Source organism: Silurus meridionalis, chromosome 1, assembly GCF_014805685.1.
Source record: "Silurus meridionalis isolate SWU-2019-XX chromosome 1, ASM1480568v1, whole genome shotgun sequence".
In the NCBI taxonomy this organism is placed as follows: domain Eukaryota; kingdom Metazoa; phylum Chordata; class Actinopteri; order Siluriformes; family Siluridae; genus Silurus; species Silurus meridionalis.
In genome coordinates, this window is record NC_060884.1 from 35158007 (window position 1) to 35182472 (window position 24466).

General features: G+C 42.4%; 1 protein-coding gene and 1 long non-coding RNA gene across 2 annotated transcripts; both read right to left on the reverse strand.

Annotated features, from left to right (window-relative positions):
• Window positions 1-761: 761 nt before the first annotated feature.
• On the reverse strand, window positions 762-23436 carry LOC124382846 (zinc finger protein 271-like). Its single transcript, XM_046845139.1, has 7 exons — window positions 22619-23436; window positions 20153-20236; window positions 18374-19840; window positions 18088-18156; window positions 12862-13553; window positions 5990-6021; window positions 762-3935 (listed from the first exon to the last, which is right to left on the reverse strand). The coding sequence occupies exons 3-7, from the start codon at window positions 19582-19584 to the stop codon at window positions 2991-2993; spliced, it is 2949 nt and encodes a 982-aa protein (XP_046701095.1). The 5' UTR covers window positions 19585-19840; window positions 20153-20236; window positions 22619-23436; the 3' UTR covers window positions 762-2990.
• On the reverse strand, window positions 13592-16137 carry LOC124383678. Its single transcript, XR_006925274.1, has 3 exons — window positions 15941-16137; window positions 14027-14173; window positions 13592-13834 (listed from the first exon to the last, which is right to left on the reverse strand). It is a non-coding gene; the product is annotated as an uncharacterized LOC124383678 (long non-coding RNA).
• Window positions 23437-24466: the final 1030 nt, after the last annotated feature.

The following is a 24466-nucleotide window of genomic DNA, read 5'->3' on the forward strand; positions in this document are numbered from 1 at the left end:
TTAATCCATTACATGACAGAATAATCGGTAGAAAACTCGATTACTAAAATAATTGTTAGCTGCAGCCTTTATATATATATATATATATACACACACACACACACACACACACACGTTTGTGTTGTAAAAAGTTGCAAGGTTGTAAAAAATTCATTTTACGGCATTTTATTAATGTGCGATTAATGCAGCGCACATTTCTTTACCCATTTTTATAAAAAATATAAATATATATAAAAGAGGCAAAATAAAAAACTTTAACACACGTCCTTTTTCTACTCAGATGTAAAAGGATATAAACTCAGCAAAAAAAATTTTTTAACAACTAAACATTTGTTTTACTGATGTGCCGAGTCTTAAATCAGCACTGAAATCCGCCATGATGCAACACATCCGGCAATTAAAACCGTCCGTGTGGAAACATAACAAAAATTCAGTTTGATGTCCTGAAGATTTACGTCATTTAAAACACCAGAATTTGTAATCAGTCTTCATGCTCTATGTTGAGTTTGTTTTTACTAATAATGAACAAACATTTGCATTAAGCATTAATATTTGTATATGCGCATGTTAATTAGAATATTAAACACTTGAAAAGTATAATTTAAGGTTAATTTAGAACAAATACAAATGTGTGATTAATCACGAGTTACCCCGTGACAATCATGTAATTAATCGTGATTAAATATTTGAATGATTGACAAACCAAATTATATATATATATATATATATATATATATATATATATATATATATATATATATATATATATATAAATTATACCTACAGTATAGAGTGAACCCCTCACATTTCAGCAGCCATTGTAGGATCTTCTCAAGAGACAAAAGTGTAGAACTGAAAGCTGGAGATATTTAGAGTAGTGAATGTGTAGTTTGTGTAGCAGTACAGTTTTACTGTCCTCTAAAAATAACACACAGACATTATTGTGTAAATCACTGGAGACTAAAGTGAGTCCACCCTCAGTGAACATGTTAAAACTGTGTTTAGTGTGAATATTGTGTGTGAGAACATTCCAGCGTCAATCAAGTCGAGCTTCTGTTGATGTATTTAACCCTATTGTACAGTTATTGTAAAACAGCGCCTCACAGTGGCGAAGAGAAAAGTGGATTCTGATACCGATGGAAGGCTGAGTAGATGTTTACTGACACTGCTGGTAAACCTGTGTGTCCTCTCTGTGGAGCGAATGTGGCTGTAATTAAGGAATTAAATCTAAGACTGATTAAGCTGCAGTGTAATGGGACACTAAAGGAAAAGTACGACACTGAAGGGCTCACACAGTTTATTCTCTCATTCCTGAAGCAATGAGAGAACATGTAGAACATCCAGTGGTCAATATGAGACAATCGACTCAAAGCACCAAATTATAAGTGCTCAAATACAAGATACACACGTTTGTATGATTCTGTCAAGCAGACAAAAACTTGAAGTGAACATGTGACTTTGCACGTTTACACGACGTACAGCTGTTATCACTGAGGGTGGACTCACTTTTGTTTTCAGTTATTTAGACAATAATGTTAATTATTGTTATTTTTAGAGCACAGTAAATCAATACTGATACACAAACCGCACACTGATACTCTAAAATATATCCACGTTTAATTTTTATAGTTTTGTCCCTTTAGAATATATACTAAAATAGTTGCTGAAATGTGAGGGGTGCACTCACTTTTGTAAGGTACTGTCTATACATGTGTGTGTGTGTGTGTGTGTGTGTGTGTGTGTGTGTGTGTGTGTGCGTGCGTGCGCATTGTGACGACGCCCAAAAAAGAGAAACTGCTCTGAACACCACTGTCGGTGTAGTGCTGAACGGACAGCGGCAGTTCAGCACTACTGTTGTGGAAAGCAGAGACACGTGGAAGGAGGGCACGGAGAAGGTAATCAGCGTGGCAGCTCCTCACCGCTTTGGAGAAGGACGGCAGAAAGGCAGCACCGGTGAACACTTCCCCTTTTTCCCCACGTCTGCTACACGTCACACCCCACTTCATGTGCACCATGTTCACCCCCTCGTACCGAGAGTTGCTACAAATGCTATGATCAATAGTAAAATAATAGTAAGATCCAGCAACACCAGCAAGGAGACATGACCCTGATCAGAGTCCAGTAGCAGGTCATTTACCACTTGAACCAGCACTGCATGAATCGTCTCTGAAAACCTCCCTGTACCTCTCACATAATACGGACAAAAATATTGGAACACCTGCCTTTTCCAGTGATTTGTGGTTCCTTCATCTCCAAATTTGGAGGCGTTCAATTGTATCAGACGTCTTTTATGCAGGAGCATGAATTTTTCTCTTCACTTGAACTAGGAGACCCAAACCTGCTTCAGCATGGCAATGCCCCTGTGCACAAAGCCAGCACACTGACTGCACCCCAGGCCTTCTCACCTTCTCACCTAAATCACTACCTGACTTTACTAACAGTCTTGTAACTGAATGAATCGGCACAAAAATCTAGCGAAACATCTTTCCAGAAGAGTGGAGCTCATTATAACAGCAACTATGGAAGGAGATGTTTAAAAAGCACATAGCAATCTTTGATCAGGTGTCCAAACTTTTGAACATATAGTTTTTCTCAGTTCTAGTGGGGAGAACATTGATGCTGGACATAAACCATGTCTAATTGTGGAACAGCAGTGGTTTAAAGATTAAAGCTTTGGGTTACCAATCAGAAGGTCATTGGTTTAAATCCCAGCACCACATGATGCCACTCCAGGTCTCTGGTGTGGCCAAAGTTCACACGTAGAATCAAAGTGCTTCAGGTAGGAAGTCGTCTCACTCTGAGAGTGATCTGAAGCAGAACACGTCAGTATCTGGACACACATTCCACAATGGATTAATATCTGTATCTCATCTTCCAGCCATTAGTATTCCAACGTGGTGTCCCTCCTCGTCCTTTCCCAGAAGAACGTTCTGCTGTAGTGCATCATTTCTCCTTAAAGTGGAGAAAAAGTTATAGTTCCTTAGTGTTGATTAAACCTGTGAAATCGCACGGACCTCAGTAACGTCCACACTATCTGAGGAGAACTGCAGCATGTCCTGGATCTCGTGCGTGTGAAGGAGCTTGTGCCTCTGCAGGTTGTGGTGTCTAGTGAAACCCTTCCCACACACCGTGCAGTGATGGGGCTTCTCTCCTGTGTGGACGTGCTGGTGTCGCTGGAAACTGCTGTGACGAGTGAAGCTCTTCCCGCAGGCTGAACAGTAATACGGTTTCTCCCCGGTGTGAACGTGTTGGTGCTCCTGAAGGTCGGCTGCTTGTGTAAAGCTCCTCCCACACTCCGGGCAGTGGAACGGCTTCTCCCCGGTGTGGAACAGGAGATGTTTCTGAAGGTTTCCCTTCTGCGTGAAACTCATCCCGCAGGCCGAGCACTGGAACGGTCTCTCTCCTGTGTGGATGCGCTGGTGCTGCTGCAGGTTGCTCTGGTCGCTGAAACTCTTCCCGCACTCCATGCAGTGGTATGGTCTCTCTCCGGTGTGGATGCGCTGGTGCTGCTGCAGGTGGCTCCTCTGCGTGAAGCTCATCCCGCAGTCACTGCAGTGGTACGGCTTCTCCCCGGAGTGGATGCGCTCATGCTGTTTGAGGTTGCTCTTCTGGTTGAAGCTCTTCCCGCAGTGCGAGCACTGGTATGGTTTCTCCCCCGAGTGGATACGCCGGTGCTGGTTCAGGTTGCTCTTCTGGCTGAAGCTCTTCCCGCACTGCGCGCACTGGTGGATCTCCTTCTGCATAAATCTGAACGAGGTGTTCGCGAGGAACGTCCCCAGCGTCCACTGCTGGCTGGTGGAGCTCTCTGTAGGTTCCACATCCTCGCATTTGATCTCTTCCACCGTGGTCCGAGTCAGATCTTTTGAAGGTCGCGTGGAGGTAAATTTGTAATTGATTGGAAAGTGGGCACCAGGAGAAGACAGAACACCACTCATCTAGAACACAGAACAGAAACACCACATGGTTTTATTCTAGAAGGTGAACTTCAGACAGCTTTAAAATCTGGAAATCAGGTTACTCGACTGGTGCAGACCATAATCAGAGGGCTGAGATGTTCTCCAGAGCATAGAGGAGCATACATTTAGAGATTCTAAGCTCTGGAGTTGTCCCCTGCTCTGATAATGCTCTCATTTGTCCATGAGTGAAGTGTATGGTGGGACAGGAACACCTGCTCATTTATACAGCCATCAGAACAATCAGCCAATCATGTGACCAAACTACAATGTCAAAGTATCATGCAGAGACAGCTCCAGCGCTTCATGTTCACATCAACAGTATGAAGACATGAAATATGACTTCCATGACTTGGTTCTTTAAACCAGATGGTCCACTGATCTTCTGGGATTTTAACATACAAAATGTTCACCCGGAAAACCAGATCATCTGGTGTAACCAATCACGGCTCAGTTCAGATCAGAAGCAAGGGCCCTGACCCCTCACCTGCTCGAGTGTGAGACGCTCTGGATAGGAGCGTCTGCAGAAATGCTGAATCGTGCGAGATCAAGTCGGAGAGATAAACTGAGAAGATCTGCAGTGCACTCAGGTGCTGAGGTAACTTCCTGTTTGGCAGGTGGCTCCTCTAGGATTTTATTCTCACCTGGTTTGGCCATGTGGTCGGTTCCTCTCCATGCTCTTGTAGAGAAAAACTCAGTGTTGTTGTTTACATGAATGTTCTCATTGAGAAGATGCAAAAACAATGCAGAATTTAAGTCGTACGACATGTTCGACACGAAACACCATGTGTGTGTTTCTCTGCGTTTGTCACGTCACCTCCCTGTTCATCTGAACGTTTATACACCTTCCTGTAAAATACACCTGCTTCCATGTGGATCTGCGATTAGCGTGGGCATCAAACCCATGTCCTGCTCACCTCAGCAATCACATTCACGCCATTCATCAGGTGTCCTTATCCAGAGCGACGTTTATTTCCTCCATTCACCTGAGCAGCGATGGGGTTTAGGGCCTTGTTCAGGGGCCCACGAGTGACAGATTGCTGTGGATGGGATTTGAACTCATGACCTTTAGATCCTAACCACTAAACTCCCACATCCCCCAATCAGCTCCCATCACCTGATGTGTTCATATCCATGATCATGTGATCAAGTCTGAGGTCACCACTCTCCACACCTGAAAAATACCCTGACTTACACTGTATGGCCAAAAGTTTGTGGACACCTGACCTGACCTTGTGTCTCTTTTTGAACATCTCAGTCCACATTTAGTCTCCATGTGCTGTTATAATGAGCTCCACGCTTCTGGGAAGATGTTCCACTAGATGATGTGGAGATTCTACCAGGGGTGTTGGTAAAGTCAGTACTGATGTAGGTGAGAAGGTGAGGAGGTTCCTGGTTTGTGGTCAGTGTTCACATTCATCATGTTCAATCGGGTTGGAGCTCTAAAGCAGGAGATCTTCCACATCTTCCAACCCATGGAAAGCAGATCTTCATAAAGCTGACTTTGTGCACAGGAGCATTGTCATGCTGAAACAGGTTTGAATCTTCAAAATCAACTGTGTGCAGTTTGTGGAAGAACAACATATGGGTGGAGAAGTCAGGTGTCTTGATACTTTTGGCCAAACAGTGTGTGTGTGTGTGTGTGTGTGTGTGTGTGTGTGGTAAAAGTGTAGTATAAGTGAAGGCAGGTGATGTGAGCTGAAGCGTTTCCTGGTGGGTGATGGGACTCAGGAACAAGAGAAGGTCAGAGATGTTCTCCTGAAATGACAGGATCTCCATGAAAGATGAAATGTGGTGTGTAAACACTCCTGAATTAATCTGAGGCCTGATGTTATAGTGCAGCGTTTAAAAGAGAAAAATAAGATTTACACTGATTTAATTACTAATTAATATTATAACTCCTGCACTGTTCCGGTTCCTCAGGAGGACTGGAAGAACATTGCGCATGATTGGAGATATAAACAGTGTAGACTCTGTAGTGCACTAGTGTAGGGAGCAGAAACCCGTTTAGGATTGAGCCACTGAGATAAAGTTACCTTGATGTTTCCAGCAGAACGCAGTGAAGCTCCTCAGATTCAACTCCAGCGGATTAGATGGAAGTGTGGAGGTAAAACCCTGTCAGAAATATCTCAACATCAAACAACAACACTGCCGCACGGCTTCTTCTGTTTCTGTAACACAACGCGACCTGGACGCTCACAGCGACACCTACTGGAGCATCTGTATATTACAGCGCGCCTGATCTCCAGAACACATACAGTATATTATTATATTATATTATATTATATTATATTATATTATATTATATTATATTATATTATATTAATTATATTATATTATATTATATTAATTATATTATATTAATTATATTATATTATATTATATTATTCCGCTTTAGGAAATTATTCCTGAGAGAATTAAATGAAAACTATGAATATATTGAATGAATTCTGAATATATTAAATGTAAATTTTAGATATTTGCACATTTCTACCGCCATAGCCTTTACATAGTTTTGCTGTACACGTATTTACACACACACACACACACACACACATACATATATATATATATATATATATATATATATATATATATATATATATATATATATATATATATATATGACATGCTGCACATATACACATGTTTATCTGCACTTGTCAATTTGCACAATTGCTACTATTTGCTCTATCTATCTGTCTGTCTGTCTGTCTGTCTGTCTCAAACATCTGCCTCTTTCAAACCAGCCCCCTGAATGACTTCAATCACCACATCCATAAACCTCCTCCTTGGACTTCCTGTTTTCCTCCATCCTCAGCATTCTTCTACTGATATGCCCCCATGTTCCTCTGCACTTCTCTCTCACCTTCTCTCCAAAATGTTCAACCTGCAACATCCATCTAATAAACTTATTTCTAATCAAATTTTATTTGTCACATACACATTTACACAGAGTACACCAGTGAAGTGGTTTTTGTGACTTATTAAGGATGATTGGAGAAAAGCTCCAAAGCAGCTGAGAGAACCGGTAATAACAGGACCTGTTAGGATTAAAGTAGCAGAAAGGAGCCAGAAGAAAGTGTGTACATTACAGCACTGTGAGCACCTTCTCCATATATATCCAAGCTTGATAGAAAGCTGGGGCCAGAGCACAGGGTCAGTCATGATACAGAGAGTGTTGAGGGCTATGCTCAAGGGCCCAACAGTGGCAGCTTGGATGTGCTGGAGCTTGAACCCCCGTAACCCAGAGCCTTAACTGCTGAACCACTGAGGAAACAACATGATGCTGATGAACATCAAATTCAGTGCAGTGTATTATCTGCCGAGCGAGTTTCAGATATCTGAGATAAACAGGCTTCAGATCTGCTCCGACAGGCGGCATCACTCTCCAGCGTAGGATACAGCACCTTTACCTGTACGCAGCATGCTGTGAAACAGATACGATCACCGCTGCAGGAACACTGTACAAACACATTGGATTTCTTCCAAAAGCCTGAACTTTTGCTCACAATCTTTAGTTCATCTCTCCAAAGTATGTGTGAATGAACATCTCATTCCCATCAGAATCCCACATTCTTTTAGCATTGTTTAGTCTCAGACTCAACCCAACACAGAGCAGTAGTTCAGACCCAGTCATCCCAGTCTGTAGTCATAAACATTAGGACGATTCTGACACTCAACAGCGCACTAAAGGAAACGTGGTTTTGCTCTTGAGGTCCCTACAGGGGTTTCAGACCATCATGATTTATTACTATGATTTAGGGCGTCATTGTGCAGCCCGATTGTGAATATTGACCCTGTAGTGATCAAACAGTTTAGGAGGATGTGGTTTGTTCTGTGTGGTTACTCTGGACATTTCTCTGGACATTACTCTGGACATTACTCTGGATACCGTAGCTCTCCATACACAACCATGTAGTGAGAAAATGTATCTCTGTTAAACTATGTGTTGGACTCTTTCTAGATGTCCTCACACATCTTTCCACACAGTTATGAGATAGTGTGTGCTTGTGCATCAAGGTGACACACAAACTCTGTTACATGGTAGAGAATGCTTCAATAAGTACTGTTTTTCTACAAAGTTTAAGCTCAGAGCTTCTTCTGTCTGCTCATGTTCTGAGAAGACCAGGATGCACACCTTCTGCAGAAGTGCCAAATGAACCTTTTTCTCTTGCTTTCTCCCAGTAAGTGCTGAGTTTTGAAACTTGTTTCACTTGTTTATTTTTCCACCACACGACAAAGACGTGCTGTTTAGCATTGGGGACTTCAAGAGGGACAGTAAGGGACTCCAGAGCTCTTAGAACATGGGGTGTGAGGAAAACAACCCTCAAGCCCGCTCTTTTAAAAAAAAAATGAACATCCCCTTGGTGCCACAAAGTTACTAGCAGCCTTCGAACGACATAAAATTTTTAGATGCCATAAATATATATATATATATGTATATTAATATAAACTGATACCCAGAGAAATTCCATACCTGGTGCTGAGGTGTTCTGCTTCTGAATTTACATACATCTTAATTGTAGATCAGATCTATCAGATCAGTCCTGATACCCTTTTGAGAAACACAGCCGGAATCAAGAGCACACCATACGGTTAACAGCTGTGCAGGAAGTAGTGGTGACCTAATGATCAATCTTCTGGGTTACTAATTAGAAAGTCAAGGCTCCAAGCCCCAACACCTGTGCTCTGGGACAAGATCTGCAGGTCCCAGGTTCAAATTCCAGATGAGCCTTAGGGCAGTGGTGGCTCAGAAAGTGAGGCAGATGGGCCCTTGAGCAAGGCCCTTAACCTGCTCTGATGCAGGACTTCTGACTTTAGGAATTAAATTGTGAATATAAAAAGAATGCTGCTGAGGATGGACATCCTGAAGATACTTCCTGACCATGAATATGATTTTGAACTGTATTTAATATGAACAATTTTCCTCTCAAATCTCTTTATGATGTAACTTTAATGAATGACTATATACTTTATTACTTTCAAGGTTTTCGCTCATTTGGGACAAATTCATGTCCTGAATCGATTTATTTCTGTGCAGCTGCTTCATCATGATGTCTGTTAATTTAACTGAATGAAATGAAAAGTTCGGTTCGGGCCGTGTCTCCACTGACTGTATAAAATCCTGTATAAAATACATTTTAAAAAGAAGTATAAACAAATAAAGAATGGTTTTGTTTGAACATTTCTGGATTGTTTTCCCAAAAAGATCCGTTTTGACTGTCCATAGTGTTGCAAAAAACGCATTTCATTATTTCATGTATTTATAACATTGGGGTTTTTTTTTATTCACAATAGGATGCATTTCATTTTTTTTTAAGTGATTATTGTTTCTTTTTCAAAGCAATTATATAATAAAAAAGACATCAGAATTGTTGTGTATTGTTCCAGTTAAGTTGGTTTATTATTATAGATTTTTTTTTTAAATGTAATGAGTGATTTTAACATCTGAACATTCCATCTGTAAACTATATAATAATCACAAAAACAAAGTGCTTAGTTAAACATTACTGGGTTGTGTTTTTAATACAAAAAAATCTGATACACAAATCAAAACCATGTCTGAAAAAGTTTTAGATTTAATGCTTATTTAAAAGAACCTCCAAATGTCTTCTGTTACAAAGAAAAAACAGTGAGTCGCAGGTGTGACACGCCCCCAGGTACACGTGTCGAAAGGAAACGCGAATCGGACCGGGATCTCATTGCTCTCGCATGTCACAAAGATATGAAACCACAAACCACACCTCCGGAGGTGGTCTGAATACGGTTCGCTTTTAGGTCCTTTTAGGGGGTCTGAGATCACATGGGGGAGTGAAGCTCAGTGGTTAAGGTGCTGGGTTACTGATCTCAAGGTCAGGGGTACAATCCCCGGTATCGCCACTCTTGGGCCCTTGAGCAAGGCCCTTAACCCTCTGTGCTCCAGGGGCGCCGTATCATGGCCCACCCTGCGCTCTGACCCCAGAATTCGAGCAAGCTGGGATATTCGAAGAACTGATTTCACTGTGCTGTAACGTATATGTGACAAATAAAGGCTTTTCTATTCTACATGGTTTGTTTACATAGACACGCTGAACCGCTCCGAGAGCGACTGAAAGGGTTCAACAAACGAGGTGTAAAAAAACCCTTACAGAACCTACAAAGAAAACTTTTCTCTGTTTTAACTCTGAATTTATACAAATTTCTACCATAATATTTCTTACATTATTGTGTACTAATGATTGGAAGTTTTAATCATTTTAGTGACTTGATTATTTTAATCTCGTTAAACGAACATCATTTAATTTATTTCAATCATTTGATCAGAAATAAAATAAAAATGTTACTTGTTCAATATAGAGATCCCCCGACACGTCCACATACACCAACCAACAACCAATTTATATATACATACATTTTATATATATATATAAAAAAACTGCATAGTGTACAGTGGAACCTCGGGTTACGAGTTTAATTGGTTCCATCACTTTACTCTTAACCTGAAAAGCTCGTATCCCGATACAAATTACGAATACGTACAGTATTTAAAGTTCAGTAATTCCACACTGTTAGAGCGACGAGCGGATGTGTATGTGCTGCACGAGAGCGCAGCGAGAGCACGTGGCGATGCGTACAAAAAACTAACCTGCCTCCGATTTTTCCGTGCGCAACGCTCGTATCCTAAAAAATTTCTCGTAACTAGAGGCAACATTTTTTATGAATTGCGACTCTTAACCTGAATTTTACGTATCCAGGGGCGCTCGTAACCCGAGGTTCCACTGTATTTGGGAGTCACGTGATACACAGGTCAGGAGAGTCTCAGTGTCGGTCTAAAGTCTGGATAAATGTGGAGGTTTGTGTTATGAAGGACGTCCAGCGTAAAACATCTGCTAAATCTAATATACGGATCAGGAATCAGAATTTCATACCGGATCGGTCGAGGCCCGGATTACCAACAACCACCACAGGTATCATTAACAACAGGGTACTGGTGTAAACTGTGCTGCTGTTGGCTGAAGGAGGAGAAGGAGAGGAGGAAGACGTCTACAGAGACAGCAGGGAAAGGAGAAGTGTAGGAGAGTAGAGGTTCGGGTTGGTACTTTAAATGTTGGTACTATGACTGGTAAAGGGAGAGAGGGAGCTGATATGATGGAGAGGAGAAAGGTAGATATGTTGTGTGTTCAGGAGACCAAGTGGAAAGGGAGTAAGAGCAGGAACATTGGAGGTGTTTAAACTGTTCTATCATGGTGTGGATGGAAAGAGAAATGGTGTAGGGGGGATTCTGAAGGAAGAGTACAGTAAGAGTGTAGTGGAGGTGAAGAGAGTTTCTGATAGGGTGATGATCGTAAAGCTGGAAGATGAAGGGAGGATGATAAATGTCATCAGTGCTTATGCTCAACAAGTGGGCTGTGAGATGGAGGAGAAGAAAAAATTCTGGAGTGAGTTAGATGAAGTGGTAGATGGTGTAATAAGATTTTGGAAGGTGAGAAGATGCATGAGGAATGGAGAAGGAGTGTGCAGGTACTGATCTTTAAGAATAAGGGAGATGTGCAGACCTGCAGTAACTACAGGGGAATAAAGTTGATCAGTCACACCATGAAGTTATGGGAAAGAGTAGTGGAAGCCAGGCTGAGAGAAGAGGTGACCATCTGTGAGCAGCAGTATGGTTTCATGCTGAGGAAGAGCACCACAGATGCATTATTTGCTTTGAGAATGTTGATGGAGAAGTATAGAGAAGGTCAGAAGGAGTTGCATTGTGTGTTTGTGGATTTAGAGAAAGCGTACAACAGGGTGGAGAGAGGAGTTGTGGTATTGTATGAGGAAGTCTGGTGTGTCAGAGAAGTATGTGAGGGTGGTGCAGGACATGTATGAGGACAGTGTGACAGCAGTGAAGTGTGCAGTAGGAACGTCAGACTGGTTCAAGGTGAAGGTTGGACTGCATCAAGGATCGGCTCTGAGCCCTTTCCTGTTTGCAGTGGTGATGGACAGGTTGAAGGACAAGGTCAGACAGGAGTCTCTGTGGACTATGATGTTTGTGGATGATATTGTTATTTGTGGTGAGAGTAGTGAGCAGGTGGAGATGATCCGGAAGAGGTGGAGGTACATGCTGGAGAGAAGGGGAATGAAAGTCAGTAGGAGTGAGACAGAGTACATGTGTGTGAATGAGAGGAAGGGCAGTGGAGTGGTGTGATTGCAGGGAGAAGAGGTGGAGAAGGTGGAGGAGCTGAGATGTTCGTTGGGAGTGATGACGATGGACAGGATTAGAAATGAGTTTATTAGAGAAACAGGGCATGTAGGACGTTTTAGAGACAAGGTGAGAGAGGTGAGATTGAGATGGTTTGGACATGTGCAGAGGAGGGACATGGGGTATATCAGTAGGAGAATGCTGAGGATGGAGCCACCAGGTAGGAGGAAAAGAGGAAGACCAAGGAGGAGGTTTATGGATGTGGTAAGGGAAGACATGCAGGTAGTTGGTGTGAAAGAGGCAGATGTAGAGGACAGGAGGGTATGGAGACGGATGATCCGCTGTGGCGACACCTAATAGGAGAAGCCGAAAGAAGTAGATTAAAGACTCGTCCAAAATGAACAAATTGTTGATGAACGACTCGTCACTAGTGTGTACAGTCAAGAGTTCAGGAGAAAAGAATCCATATATTTTAATGCAGCGTGACTTTGATTTTCATCCCAATTCATAAGCGATTTTATCTTCATCATGTCCAATACTTTTATCAAATTAAATTTGAAACTTAAACAATCCAACACATTTTTACAACAGAATATATATCAAACTTTTAGATTAGACCTCTGCAGAAGATCCGTGTAAATGTGTTTGTGTTGTTTAAAGTCTCTGTGTGTAGAAAAACTCAGTGTGAACAGCGATATGGTTTCTCTCCTGTGTGAATGCGCTGGTGCTGCCGGAGGCTACCATGCCGAGTGAAACTCTTCCCACATGCTGAACAGTAATAGGGTTTCTGTCCCGTGTGGACGTGTTGGTGCTCCCGCAGAGCGTCCTCTCGGTTAAACCTCTTCCCGCAGTCGGAACACCCATGCGGTTTATCTCCGGTGTGAACGCGCCGGTGTTGCTGGAGATTGCTCTGTCTGTTAAAACTCATCCCGCAGTGTGAACACTGATATGGTTTCTCTATTTTGTGGATTTGCAGGTGCTGTACAAGGTTTCGTCTCTCGCTGAACCTCTTGACACATTGTGAGCACTGATACGGTTTCTCTCCCGTGTGAACGCGCTGGTGTTGCAGGAGACAGCTCCGGCTAATGAACCGGTTTCCGCATTGTGAGCAGTGATATGGTTTCTCTCCCGTGTGAATGCATTGGTGCACTCGGAGATCGGTTCCTTGCGTAAAAGCATTTCCGCACTCTGAGCAGCGGTATGGTTTCTCTCCGGAGTGAACGCGCAGGTGTTTTCCGAGGTTGCTTTTCTGTGTAAAGCTCTTCCCGCAGTCTGAACACCGATACGGTTTCTCTCCAGTGTGAATGCGCCGGTGCTTTACGAGATCGCCGCTCTCAATAAAACTCTTCCCACAGTACGGACACCGATACGGCTTCTCTCCTGAGTGAATGTGCCCGTGTCTCTGAAGACTACTGTGGCTGGAGAAATTCTTCCTACACAGTGAGCAGTGATATGGATTCTCACCTGTGTGAATGCGCTGGTGTTGTTTGAGAGTGCTCTTTTGGCTAAAACTCTTCCCACAGTGTGAGCAGGGGTGGGGGTTTCTTTTCCAAATGAGAAGTCTTGGTGTGAAATGTACTGGAGCTCTGTATGGATTCCTGATTCTCACACTTTTCTGACTTCATCCTAGGATCTCTGGATGTTCTTGTAGAGGTCAGATATCAGATAAGTAAAAAAGAAGATAGAAAGGGAAGACTGGACACCACTCAATCATCTGGATCAGAAAGAAATGAAATGGTGAATGTTTTAACATTCCTTGATCTATACACCACATCACATTCTCGTCTGTAAAGTGATCAACTGTTTTCAGGACTTTTAAGAAGATCAGTGAACATAGTAAATTAGAGATGGTAAGATTCAAACCAATATTTGATATGAAGATCCTTTTTCATCGCTAAACTCTTACTCGAGCGCGTTCTCTCAGCACCACTGCTGCTACGTGAACATGACGTATCAACACTACGGAGACGGGGGCGTGTCCTCCATGTCCTCCGAGTCCTCCGAGAGTCACATAGAATACAGATTAACATGGCAGAGGCAGAGCTGTAACTTCCTGCAGACACAACAGGAAAAGAACAACTGGTTTTATTCATTTTTCTCTCCAATTTTTTAAATCTTATTTTTTTTCTTTGCACTACAAAGGCGTAAAAGGGCCACGAGTCAGAAGTCAGAAAGCACTTGAGTCAATTGTTGATTTGTTGTCTGACTGAACCATAGAAATAAAAGTCAACTTTCTGTACCATATTTTCCATCACATCGAAGTGCATTGAATCACACTGTGTTGAGTCAAAATTAAATCGGATCGCATTGTGTCGTAATAGATGTGAATCGTATCAGTAGCTGCGTCATAGATATCTTTAATTAAGTGGTTCTCAAAGTGTGGGCTGCCGCCCCCTAGTGGGGAATAAAGACATGACAGGTGGTGCGCAATAAATGGCAGGATTTAATTATTTTTGTGTTCTTCATTTATTCATCTTTATTTATGATTTTCTCTTATAAAAATTTATTTCATGGAGTCAAACAAATGATTTACTCTATTAAAATAAAGTTCATAGACTCAAAGCAACCACAACCAATTCATTAGTTTAGTCAAGCAGGTCATTAATGCAAGTAACTGAAAACTAAATGAGTTAGAACAGTGAACACATCTGCACTTTTATTTTCTTTATTTTTGCACTTAATGAACTTGATTTAAAACTTGATATTTCAATAAATAAATACAATTTAAACGTTAAGTATTTCATTACATTTTTCCGGGGTGATGGAGAACAGGTGGGGTTTAAAAATCCACCCCTCTAAAGTGAGACATGGCAGAGAAAAGTTTGAGAACTGCTAGTTTAATGTAACGTATTGTTCCCTATACGTGGAGATGCTAATCACATCGGCCTCAGTTATGGAGATGCACAACCCCAAAAAGACGTCTCTGTAACATATACATTTAAAAAAGTCTAAATTTACTCATGAGTCAGAAGCATCAGCCAAATCATTGCTTACTCGAGCACTAGTTCTGGCCCACAACCTGCAGAGAACTTCTACAGAGAAACCTTGAGAAGAGCCAGCTACAAAAGGTGACCCATGTACAGTAATAACCAGGGGCAGGTCTCCTCTGGCCACCTGAGAAACCACGTGGATATCATGTGCCACAATGTCAGAAGGAACAAGACTTACCTCAGGAACAACCAGAAAGGAATTCATAGATGACTTTTGCACTCATAGTACTGAAAGGTGGGACAGAAGAGACCATAGAGAACGTGCACAGTAATGTTCAAATAACAGCAGTGAAGGTCAAGAAACTTAAATAATGCCCATGAGAAGACACCTCAAACCATCTCAGGGATTTTGTTCCCTCACCACCATCACCTCTCATTAGTAAACTTCTGGTTATTATATTTGTGATCTATTCCTCCATGTAAAGCTGCTTTGTGTGCTGTGGAACACACACAACTGAAAGGTATCAGGATTTGATTCCTGCAGAACTACAGCCTGAAATCATTATAAATCCTGGCGCTGTGTTCATACTGCGCATGCTCCGTGTCACAGCCAATCAAGGGTGTTCATAAAGTAAACCCCGCCCACAATCACAGCCATCCCTAATGACAGCAAATACTTATAAATAAATAAATAAATAAATAAATAAATAAATAAATAAATAAATAAATAAATAAATACTAATTTTACTTAAAAATATACACCTGGTTTATACCTCCAGGAAATAACAACTAAATACAAACAAAACGAACTGTTCTGATTGCTTCTTCTCAATTACACACATTACAGATAGAAACCATGAAGATTTGTAGATCACTTTATTCCCCCATACCCTGAACATGGTGAAGCTCCTCAAATTCAGCTCCAGCGGATCAGATGGAAGTGTGGAGGTAAAACCCTGTCAGAAATATTGGAATGGAAAGATGATTAGTAGAGTCCGAGATCAGATCATCAATCAGCAACACTGCCGCACGCCTTCTTCTATTCCTGTAACACAACGCGACCTGGACGCTCACAGCGACACCTACTGGAGCATCTGTATATTACACTCCACACTCGGGAGACACACACACACACACACACACACACACACATTAGGTATGTGCATCTCCGTTAATGAGTCCGATGCGATTTTTAAAAGACAAGTTGCTGTCTAAAATAACTCCCAGGTCTTTTACTGTTGAACTAGTGGTTACAGAACATCCGTCTAAATGTAGGTTGAGATGTTGGAGCTTCTGTGTACTGGTTTTTGGGCCGATGAGCAAAATCTCCTCTTATCAGAATTTAATAGTGGCAAGTTATGAGTCATTCAGTCTTTTATTTCCTTAACACACTCGGTTATCCGGGTTAATTGAGCTGTATCGCCTGGTTTAGATGAGATATATAGCTGGGTATCATCAGCATAACAATGGAAGCTAATTCCATGCCTTCTAATAATATTTCCTAACGGAAAGCATGTATATTGTGAAAAGCAGAGGTCCTAGAACTGAACCTTGAGGCACGCCATAATTTACTAGCATTAGCTTGGATAGCTCTCCATTTAATGTTTAATACGATCAGACAGGTAGGATGTAAACCAGCTTAATGCCTGTCCCTGAATGCCGATGTAATTCTGTAAGCGATCTAGGAGAAGATCATGATCTATAGTGTTGAATGCAGCACTAAGATCTAGTAAAACTAACAGCAAGATGAAGCCTTGGTCTGAAACTAAAAACAGGTCATTAGTGATTTCTATTTGATTCAACACAATGCTATTTAATGCTAAACGATTCAATGGAAAAAATCTGATGTTCTGCAATTCAATATAGTACTGAAAATTCACTTTTATTTCTTTGATTCAGACAGACAGCAAACACACACCTTTTAAATAAAAATTTAGAAAGATGCAAAAAAAACTAGTTGTTCTTTTCCTGTTGTGTCTGCAGGAAGTTACAGCTCTGCCTCTGCCATGTTAATCTGTATTCTATGTGACTCTCAGGACACGCCTCCGTCTCCGTAGTGTTGATACGTCATGTTCACGTAGCAGCAGCGGTGCTGAGAGAACGCGCTCGAGTAAGAGTTTAGTGAAGAGAAATCGATCCACATATTAAATATCAACCATAAATTATTTCTTAATAATAAACGTTTAGCACTTCTAATAATAAAGATATAAAAATGTAATGTTTTACAAATCAAATGTGTTAAAAAAACGATGCATCGTGAAACAAATGCTAACTTGTATCCGATGCACACTTTTTTTATCAGTGCATCACATCTTACCATCCCTAATATACAGTCACTCAATAACCTGAACATGTACTTATTACTGAGGCAGTCGCTCAGGGGGCGAAGCATCCGACACTGGACTGGAGGGTCACGATGTTAAAATAAATATATAGAGTCCAAAATATTACTAACATTCATTTAATGATATTTTTCTTCAGAAGTTTCTGACTGAATAAATGGAATCTTCTGCACTACTTTATCTGTGTGTGTGATGCGGAGCAGCAGAATTGTAGCTGTAACGAGTCGTATATAAATTACAAGGAAAATGAAGCGTTATTTTGATCCATTCAGTCGGTTTCACTCTGCAAACGTCAATAACAGCTTGAACTCCTCAAAGCTGAAGTGGTAGAAGGTAAAAATCCACAGCCTGGTGTGAGAACTTCCACCTTTATAACACACTATGAAGGGTCTCAGGTGTTACTGTTTATAACAACTCTGTACGTGGAGAGAACGCAGGCACAACCGCACGTGTGTGTGTGTGTGTGTGTGTGTGTGCTGTTTTTATTGTGTAAAATGCTAATTGAAGAAATCAATAAATCAATCGTTTGTGTAATAAGTTCTAAAATAAATCATCTGAAATAAACCCTCAGGTTCATCGGAGATTCTTTTTTATTTTTATTATAAAATCTATTAGTGTTATGACCATTAACTTACAACATGATCTTCATAAATAATCTTCACATCAAATCATTATTTATTATTAACATCATGTACAATCCACACTGCCGGACCAAAAGTATCGGGACACCCGCCTTCCCGGGCCATACGTGCTTCTTCTCCAAGCTGTTACACACAGTCACAGTTTTACAGGACGCTTTTTATTCTTAAACTAGGAGACCAACATTTGGCCCCACGGTGTACATTTCCTGCTTTGCTTCTCGCAAAGATAAAATACTGAAAAAGCGTTTCCTCTTTTAGTTACTTCACAGTTCCATGGGGATTCTTCTGACATGAATGAAGAATTCTTCTCCAGATAGTATCAAGTGTCCATTAAAAGCGCTAGTTGATCTGTAGACCTTCACACGGAGAGAGGTGCAGGATCTTCTCGAGCGCGGGGGCAGGAAGGTGTTTGTGTCTCTGTAAATTGCTGCGTCTGATGAAGCTCTTCCCACACTGTGGGCACTGGTAGCGCTTCTCCCCGCTGTGGGTGCGCTGGTGTTCCCGCAGGTTGCTCTGGTTACTGAAGCTCTTGGCGCACTGGGAGCACTGGTACGGCTTCTCCCCGGTGTGGATGCGCTGGTGCTGCTGGAAGCTCCTGTGTGTGGTGAAGCCTTTGCCACACTGAGGGCAGTAATATGGTTTCTGCCCCGTGTGGATGTGCTGGTGCACTCGGAGAGCCGCCTTTTCTCTGAAACTCTTCCCGCACTCCGAGCAGCAGTGCGGTTTATCTCCAGTGTGGATGAGAAGGTGCTGCTGGAGCGTCCTCCTTTCTGTAAAGCTCCTGCCGCAGTTTAAACACTGATGCGGCTTCTCTCCGGTGTGGATGCGCTGGTGCTTCATCAGCTTGCTCTTCTCGATGAAGCTCTTCCCACACTGCGAGCACGGATACGGCTTCTCGCCCTTGTGGATGCGCTGGTGCCGCTGCAGATTGCTCAACCTGGTGAAGTTCTTGCCGCACTGCGAGCACTGGTACGGTTTCTCCCCGGTGTGGACGCGCCGGTGCTTCATGAGATTGCCGCTCTCGATGAAGCTCTTCCCGCACAGCGAGCAGCGATACAGCTTCTCTCCGCTGTGGATGCGCTGGTGTTTCTTCACGTGGCTCTTCTGGCTGAAGCTCGTCCCGCACTGCGAGCACCGGTACGGTTTCTCTCCCGTGTGGATCCGGTGATGTTTTATGAGCGTGCTCCTTTGACTGAAGCTCTTGGCGCAGTGTGAACACGTGTACGGCTTCTCCCCCGTGTGCATGCGCTGGTGCTCTCTCAGGGTGCTCGAATGGGTGAAGCTCTTACCGCACTCCGAACACTGATGTCCTTCTTTCTTCGCTCGTCTGCGACACCGAGACGTGTTCAGGAGTAAAGATGAGCTCTGAGGAGAACCGGGGCTGAGTGAGGACTCCGGGTTCTCGCGCTTCATTTCGCCCGATTTCATCCCGGCTGGAGATCTGGATGTTCTTGTGGAGAAATCCAGGAGGTGTAGAATGGAGGAGATCAGGAGAAGACAGGAGAACGCATAACAGCATCGGGAAGAGGCAGGAAGAAGGAAACAAAACATTTATTCATTAATTTCGCACACATCGGAGTCCATAAGTATTTGGACAACACTGAAGGTATTCGTCATTTGGCCTCCAGTGCAACACAATACATTCAAATATATTCAAATATGTTACACGTGAACTGAACACACTGAGATCATTAGTGATATACAATTACTTTTATTACTTGCTAAACTTCCTTTCTGTTTACAGTCTGGAACCCGTGGACTTCATCACCACATGCTGAGTTCTACCACCTCACACACTTTTCCAACACTGCAGAAGAGGAAGAACTCGGCTGATATTCTTTAAAGTGTGTTTTATTACTTAATTCACAGAAATTTGTCAACAATCACAAATTTGTTTGTTTTTTAATGAAGAAATTATGTATTTGGTTTTATAATGCTTCATACAATAATAAGATAATGATCTCTACTCTTCTGGGAAGATGTTCCACTAGATTATTATGGAGATTCATTCAGCTACAAGGGTATCAGTAAAGTCAGGTAGGTGAGAATGTGAGGAGGCCTGGGGTGTTCAATAGGACTTGGAGCTCTATAGCAGGAGGTCTTCCACTGGAAAGCAGACCTTCATGGAGCTGGCTTAGTGCACAGGAGCATACTGGAACAGGTTTGGGTCTCCAAGTTCAAGTGAAGAGATAATGTTATGTTCCTGCATCCAAAGATAAGAGATACAATCAGAGTCAGACCTTTATTGAGCCCTTAGGGAAGGTAGTACTTATGGATGAATCAGAATCAAGTTTATTTTCCAAGTATGTTGACACACACAAGGAATTTGGTTCCAGCTGTTAAACAGCTGTTAGTGACTCTAAAGTACAGACATAAAAACTGTAACACTAAACATTCAGCTTGGACTCTACAAGACTAAACAGACAACACGTATATAGTGTACCTTCTACTGTTACCTCTAGAAAAGATCAGTACTGATACTTAATCCCTGATTAATCACCGCCCACCTGTTCACGTAGTCATATAGAGCCAAGTGTTTAGGAGAATTCCCTGATTTACACTCTGTAGCTGTGAATCCAAGAGACTCTGTAGTGCACTATGGAGTGTGTGGTAAACGGCGCTAGTGTAGACTCTGTAGTGCACTACGGAGTGTGTAGTAAACAGCGCTAGTGTAGACTCTGTAGTGCACTACGGAGTGTGTAATAAATGGCGCTAGTGTAGACTCTGTAGCGCACTACGGAGTGTGTAGTAAACGCGCTAGTGTAGACTCTGTAGTGCACTACGGGCGTGTGGTAAACGCTAGTGTAGACTCTGTAGTGCACTACGGAGTGTGTAGTAAACAGCTAGTGTAGACTCTGTAGTGCACTACGGAGTGTGTAATAAATGGCGCTAGTGTAGACTCTGTAGCGCACTACGGAGTGTGTAGTAAACGGCGCTAGTGTAGACTCTGTAGTGCACTACGGAGTGTGTAGTAAACAGCGCTAGTGTAGACTCTGTAGTGCACTACGGGCGTGTGGTAAACAGCGCTAGTGTAGACTCTGTAGTGCACTACGGAGTGTGTAGTAAACAGCTAGTGTAGACTCTGTAGTGCACTACGGAGTGTGTGGTAAACAGCGCTAGTGTAGACTCTGTAGTGCACTACGGAGTGTGTAATAAATGGCGCTAGTGTAGACTCTGTAGTGCACTACGGAGTGTGTAGTAAACGCTAGTGTAGACTCTGTAGTGCACTACGGAGTGTAGTAAACAGCGCTAGTGTAGACTCTGTAGTGCACTACGGAGCGTGTGGTAAACGGCGCTAGTGTAGACTCTGTAGTGCACTACGGAGTGTGTAGTAAACAGCGCTAGTGTAGACTCTGTAGTGCACTACGGAGTGTGTGGTAAGCAGCTAGTGTAGACTCTGTAGTGCACTACGGAGTGTGTGGTAACGGCGCTAGTGTAGACTCTGTAGTGCACTACGGAGGTGTGTAGTAAACAGCGCTAGTGTAGACTCTGTAGTGCACTACGGAGTGTGTGTAAACGGCGCTAGTGTAGACTCTGTAGTGCACTCACGGTGTGTAGTAAACAGCTAGTGTAGACTCTGTAGTGCACTACGGTGTGTAGTAAGCGGCGCTAGTGTAGACTCTGTAGTGCACTACGGAGTGTGTAGTAACAGCGCTAGTGTAGACTCTGTAGTGCACTACGGAGTGTGTGGTAAACAGCGCTAGTGTAGACTCTGTAGTGCACTACGGAGTGTGTGGTAAACGCTAGTGTAGACTCTGTAGTGCACTACGGAGTGTGGTAAACGCGCTAGTGTAGACTCTGTAGTGCACCACGGAGTGTGTGGTAAACGGCGCTAGTGTAGACTCTGTAGTGCACTACGGTGTGTAGTAAACAGCGCTAGTGTAGACTCTGTAGTGCACTACGGAGTGTGTAGTAAACGCGCTAGTGTAGACTCTGTAGTGCACTACGGAGTGTGTAGTAAACGGCGCTAGTGTAGACTCTGTAGTGCACTACGGAGTGTGTGGTAAACGCTAGTGTAGACTCTGTAGTGCACTACGGTGTGTAGTAAACGGCGCTAGTGTAGACTCTGTAGTGCACTACGGAGTGTGTGGTAACGGCGCTAGTGTAGACTCTGTAGTGCACTACGGAGTGTGTAGTAAGCGCTAGTGTAGACTCTGTAGTGCACTACGTAGTGTGTAGTAAACAGCTAGTGTAGACTCTGTAGTGCACTACGGAGTGTGTAGTAAACAGCTAGTGTAGACTCTGTAGTGCACTACGGAGTGTGTAGTAAACGGCGCTAGTGTAGACTCTGTAGTGCACTACGGAGTGTGTAGTAAACGGCGCTAGTGTAGACTCTGTAGTGCACTACGGAGTGTGTAGTAAACGGCGCTAGTGTAGACTCTGTAGTGCACTACGGAGTGTGTGGTAAACGGCGCTAGTGTAGACTCTGTAGTGCACTACGGTGTGTAGTAAACAGCGCTAGTGTAGACTCTGTAGTGCACTACAGGTGTGTAGTAAACAGCGCTAGTGTAGACTCTGTAGTGCACTAGTGTAGGGAGCAGAAACCCGTTTAGGATTGAGCCACTGTTAGCCGAGTTGAAGTTACCTTGATGTTTCCAGCAGAACGCAGTGAAGCTCCTCAAATTCAGCTCCAGCGGATCAGATGGAAGTGTGGAGGTAAAACCCTGTCAGAAATATTGGAATGGAAAGATGATTAGTAGAGTCCGAGATCAGATCATCAATCAGCAACACTGCCGCACGCCTTCTTCTATTCCTGTAACACAACGCGACCTGGACGTTTAAAGCGACACCTACTGGACGATTTGAATATTACACTCATCACCCGGGAGGGAGGGAGACAAACACACACACACACACACACACACACACACACACACAAATAAATAAACAAAAGGCACGTGAAAATAGATTTTGAACATCGCACATATTAATGAAAGAGAATGTGTAAAGTGTAGAATAAACACTGCAGACTGGCTCAATCCCTGATGGGATAATCACCATCTCACCATCAGACTATCTTCCTGTAAAGATTATGAAGCTTCCCATAATCCCACAAATTCAGGCCCCAGTGTAGAAACACTGAGTCCTCTGTGGGTTTAATTAAGAGATAAAACAGCGTTTGGACAGTGAATGAGTGGAAGAAAGTATTGTGGAATCCAAATGGGATGTTTTTGTCTTTACCAGAAGATTGTGTGTATTCTGGAGAACAGGAGAGAAGATGTGATGCAGTTGAAGACCTTCCTTTTCCTGAAACACTTAACCTCTCAACAGAGTTGTAGACTGATTTATCTTCAGTGTGTAATCCAGTGTACCAGTGTGGATTTATTCATTAATAGAGACTCAAAGCACTTTTGTACGTCGCTGTGGACACGGACGTCTGCACAGTTTAACACTTTAGAAGTGACGACTTTATGAATTTCTTCACTGAGAAAAATGTATAGTATTAATAAACAATTGTGGAGGTCTAACCTCTGAGATCATCTCCTGACTAATTCTAACCTACAACTCCACAACTCCACTGTTTTACATGTGTAGGACAGGAAGAGCTGTATGATGTTATTATCAAAGCTAAATCAACAACATGTCAGTTAGATCCAATTCCAACAAATCTACTGAAGGAAGTATTACATACAGCTGGTGAGTCTCTTCTGAATATTATTAACTCTTCACTATCGTTAGGACATGTCCCTAAATCCCTCAAGTTAGCAGTTATTAAGCCCCTCATTAAAAAACCTAATCTGGATCCAAACACTCTATCGAATTACAGACCAATTTCAAATCTCCCATTTATGTGTAAGATTTTAGAAAAGATTGTCGCTGCCCAGTTTTGTTCCTACTTACAAGAGAACAATATCTTTGAGGAGTTTCAGTCAGGTTTCAGGCCCCATCATAGCACAGAAACTGCTCTAGTTAAAATCACTAATGACCTGTTTTTAGCTTCAGACCAAGGCTTCATTTTGCTGTTAGTTTTATTAGATCTTAGTGCTGCATTCAACACTATAGATCATGATCTCCTCCTAGATCGCTTACAGAATTACTTCAGCATTCAGGGACAGGCATTAAGCTGGTTTAAATCCTACCTGTCTGATCGTTACCATTTCATAGATTTAAATGGAGAGCTATACAGGCTAATGCTAGTGAATTATGGCGTGCCACAAGGTTCAGTTCTAGGACCCCTGCTCTTCACAATATACATGCTTCCGTTAGGAAATATTATTAGAAGGCATGGAATTAGCTTCCACTGTTATGCTGATGATACCCAACTATATATCTCATCTAAACCAGATGATACGCTCAATTAACCCGGATAACTGAGTGTGTTAAAGAAATAAGAGACTGAATGACTCATTACTTTCTATTATTAAATTCTGATAAGACGGAGATTTTGCTCATCGGCCCAAAAACCAGTATACAGAAGCTCCAGCATCTCAAC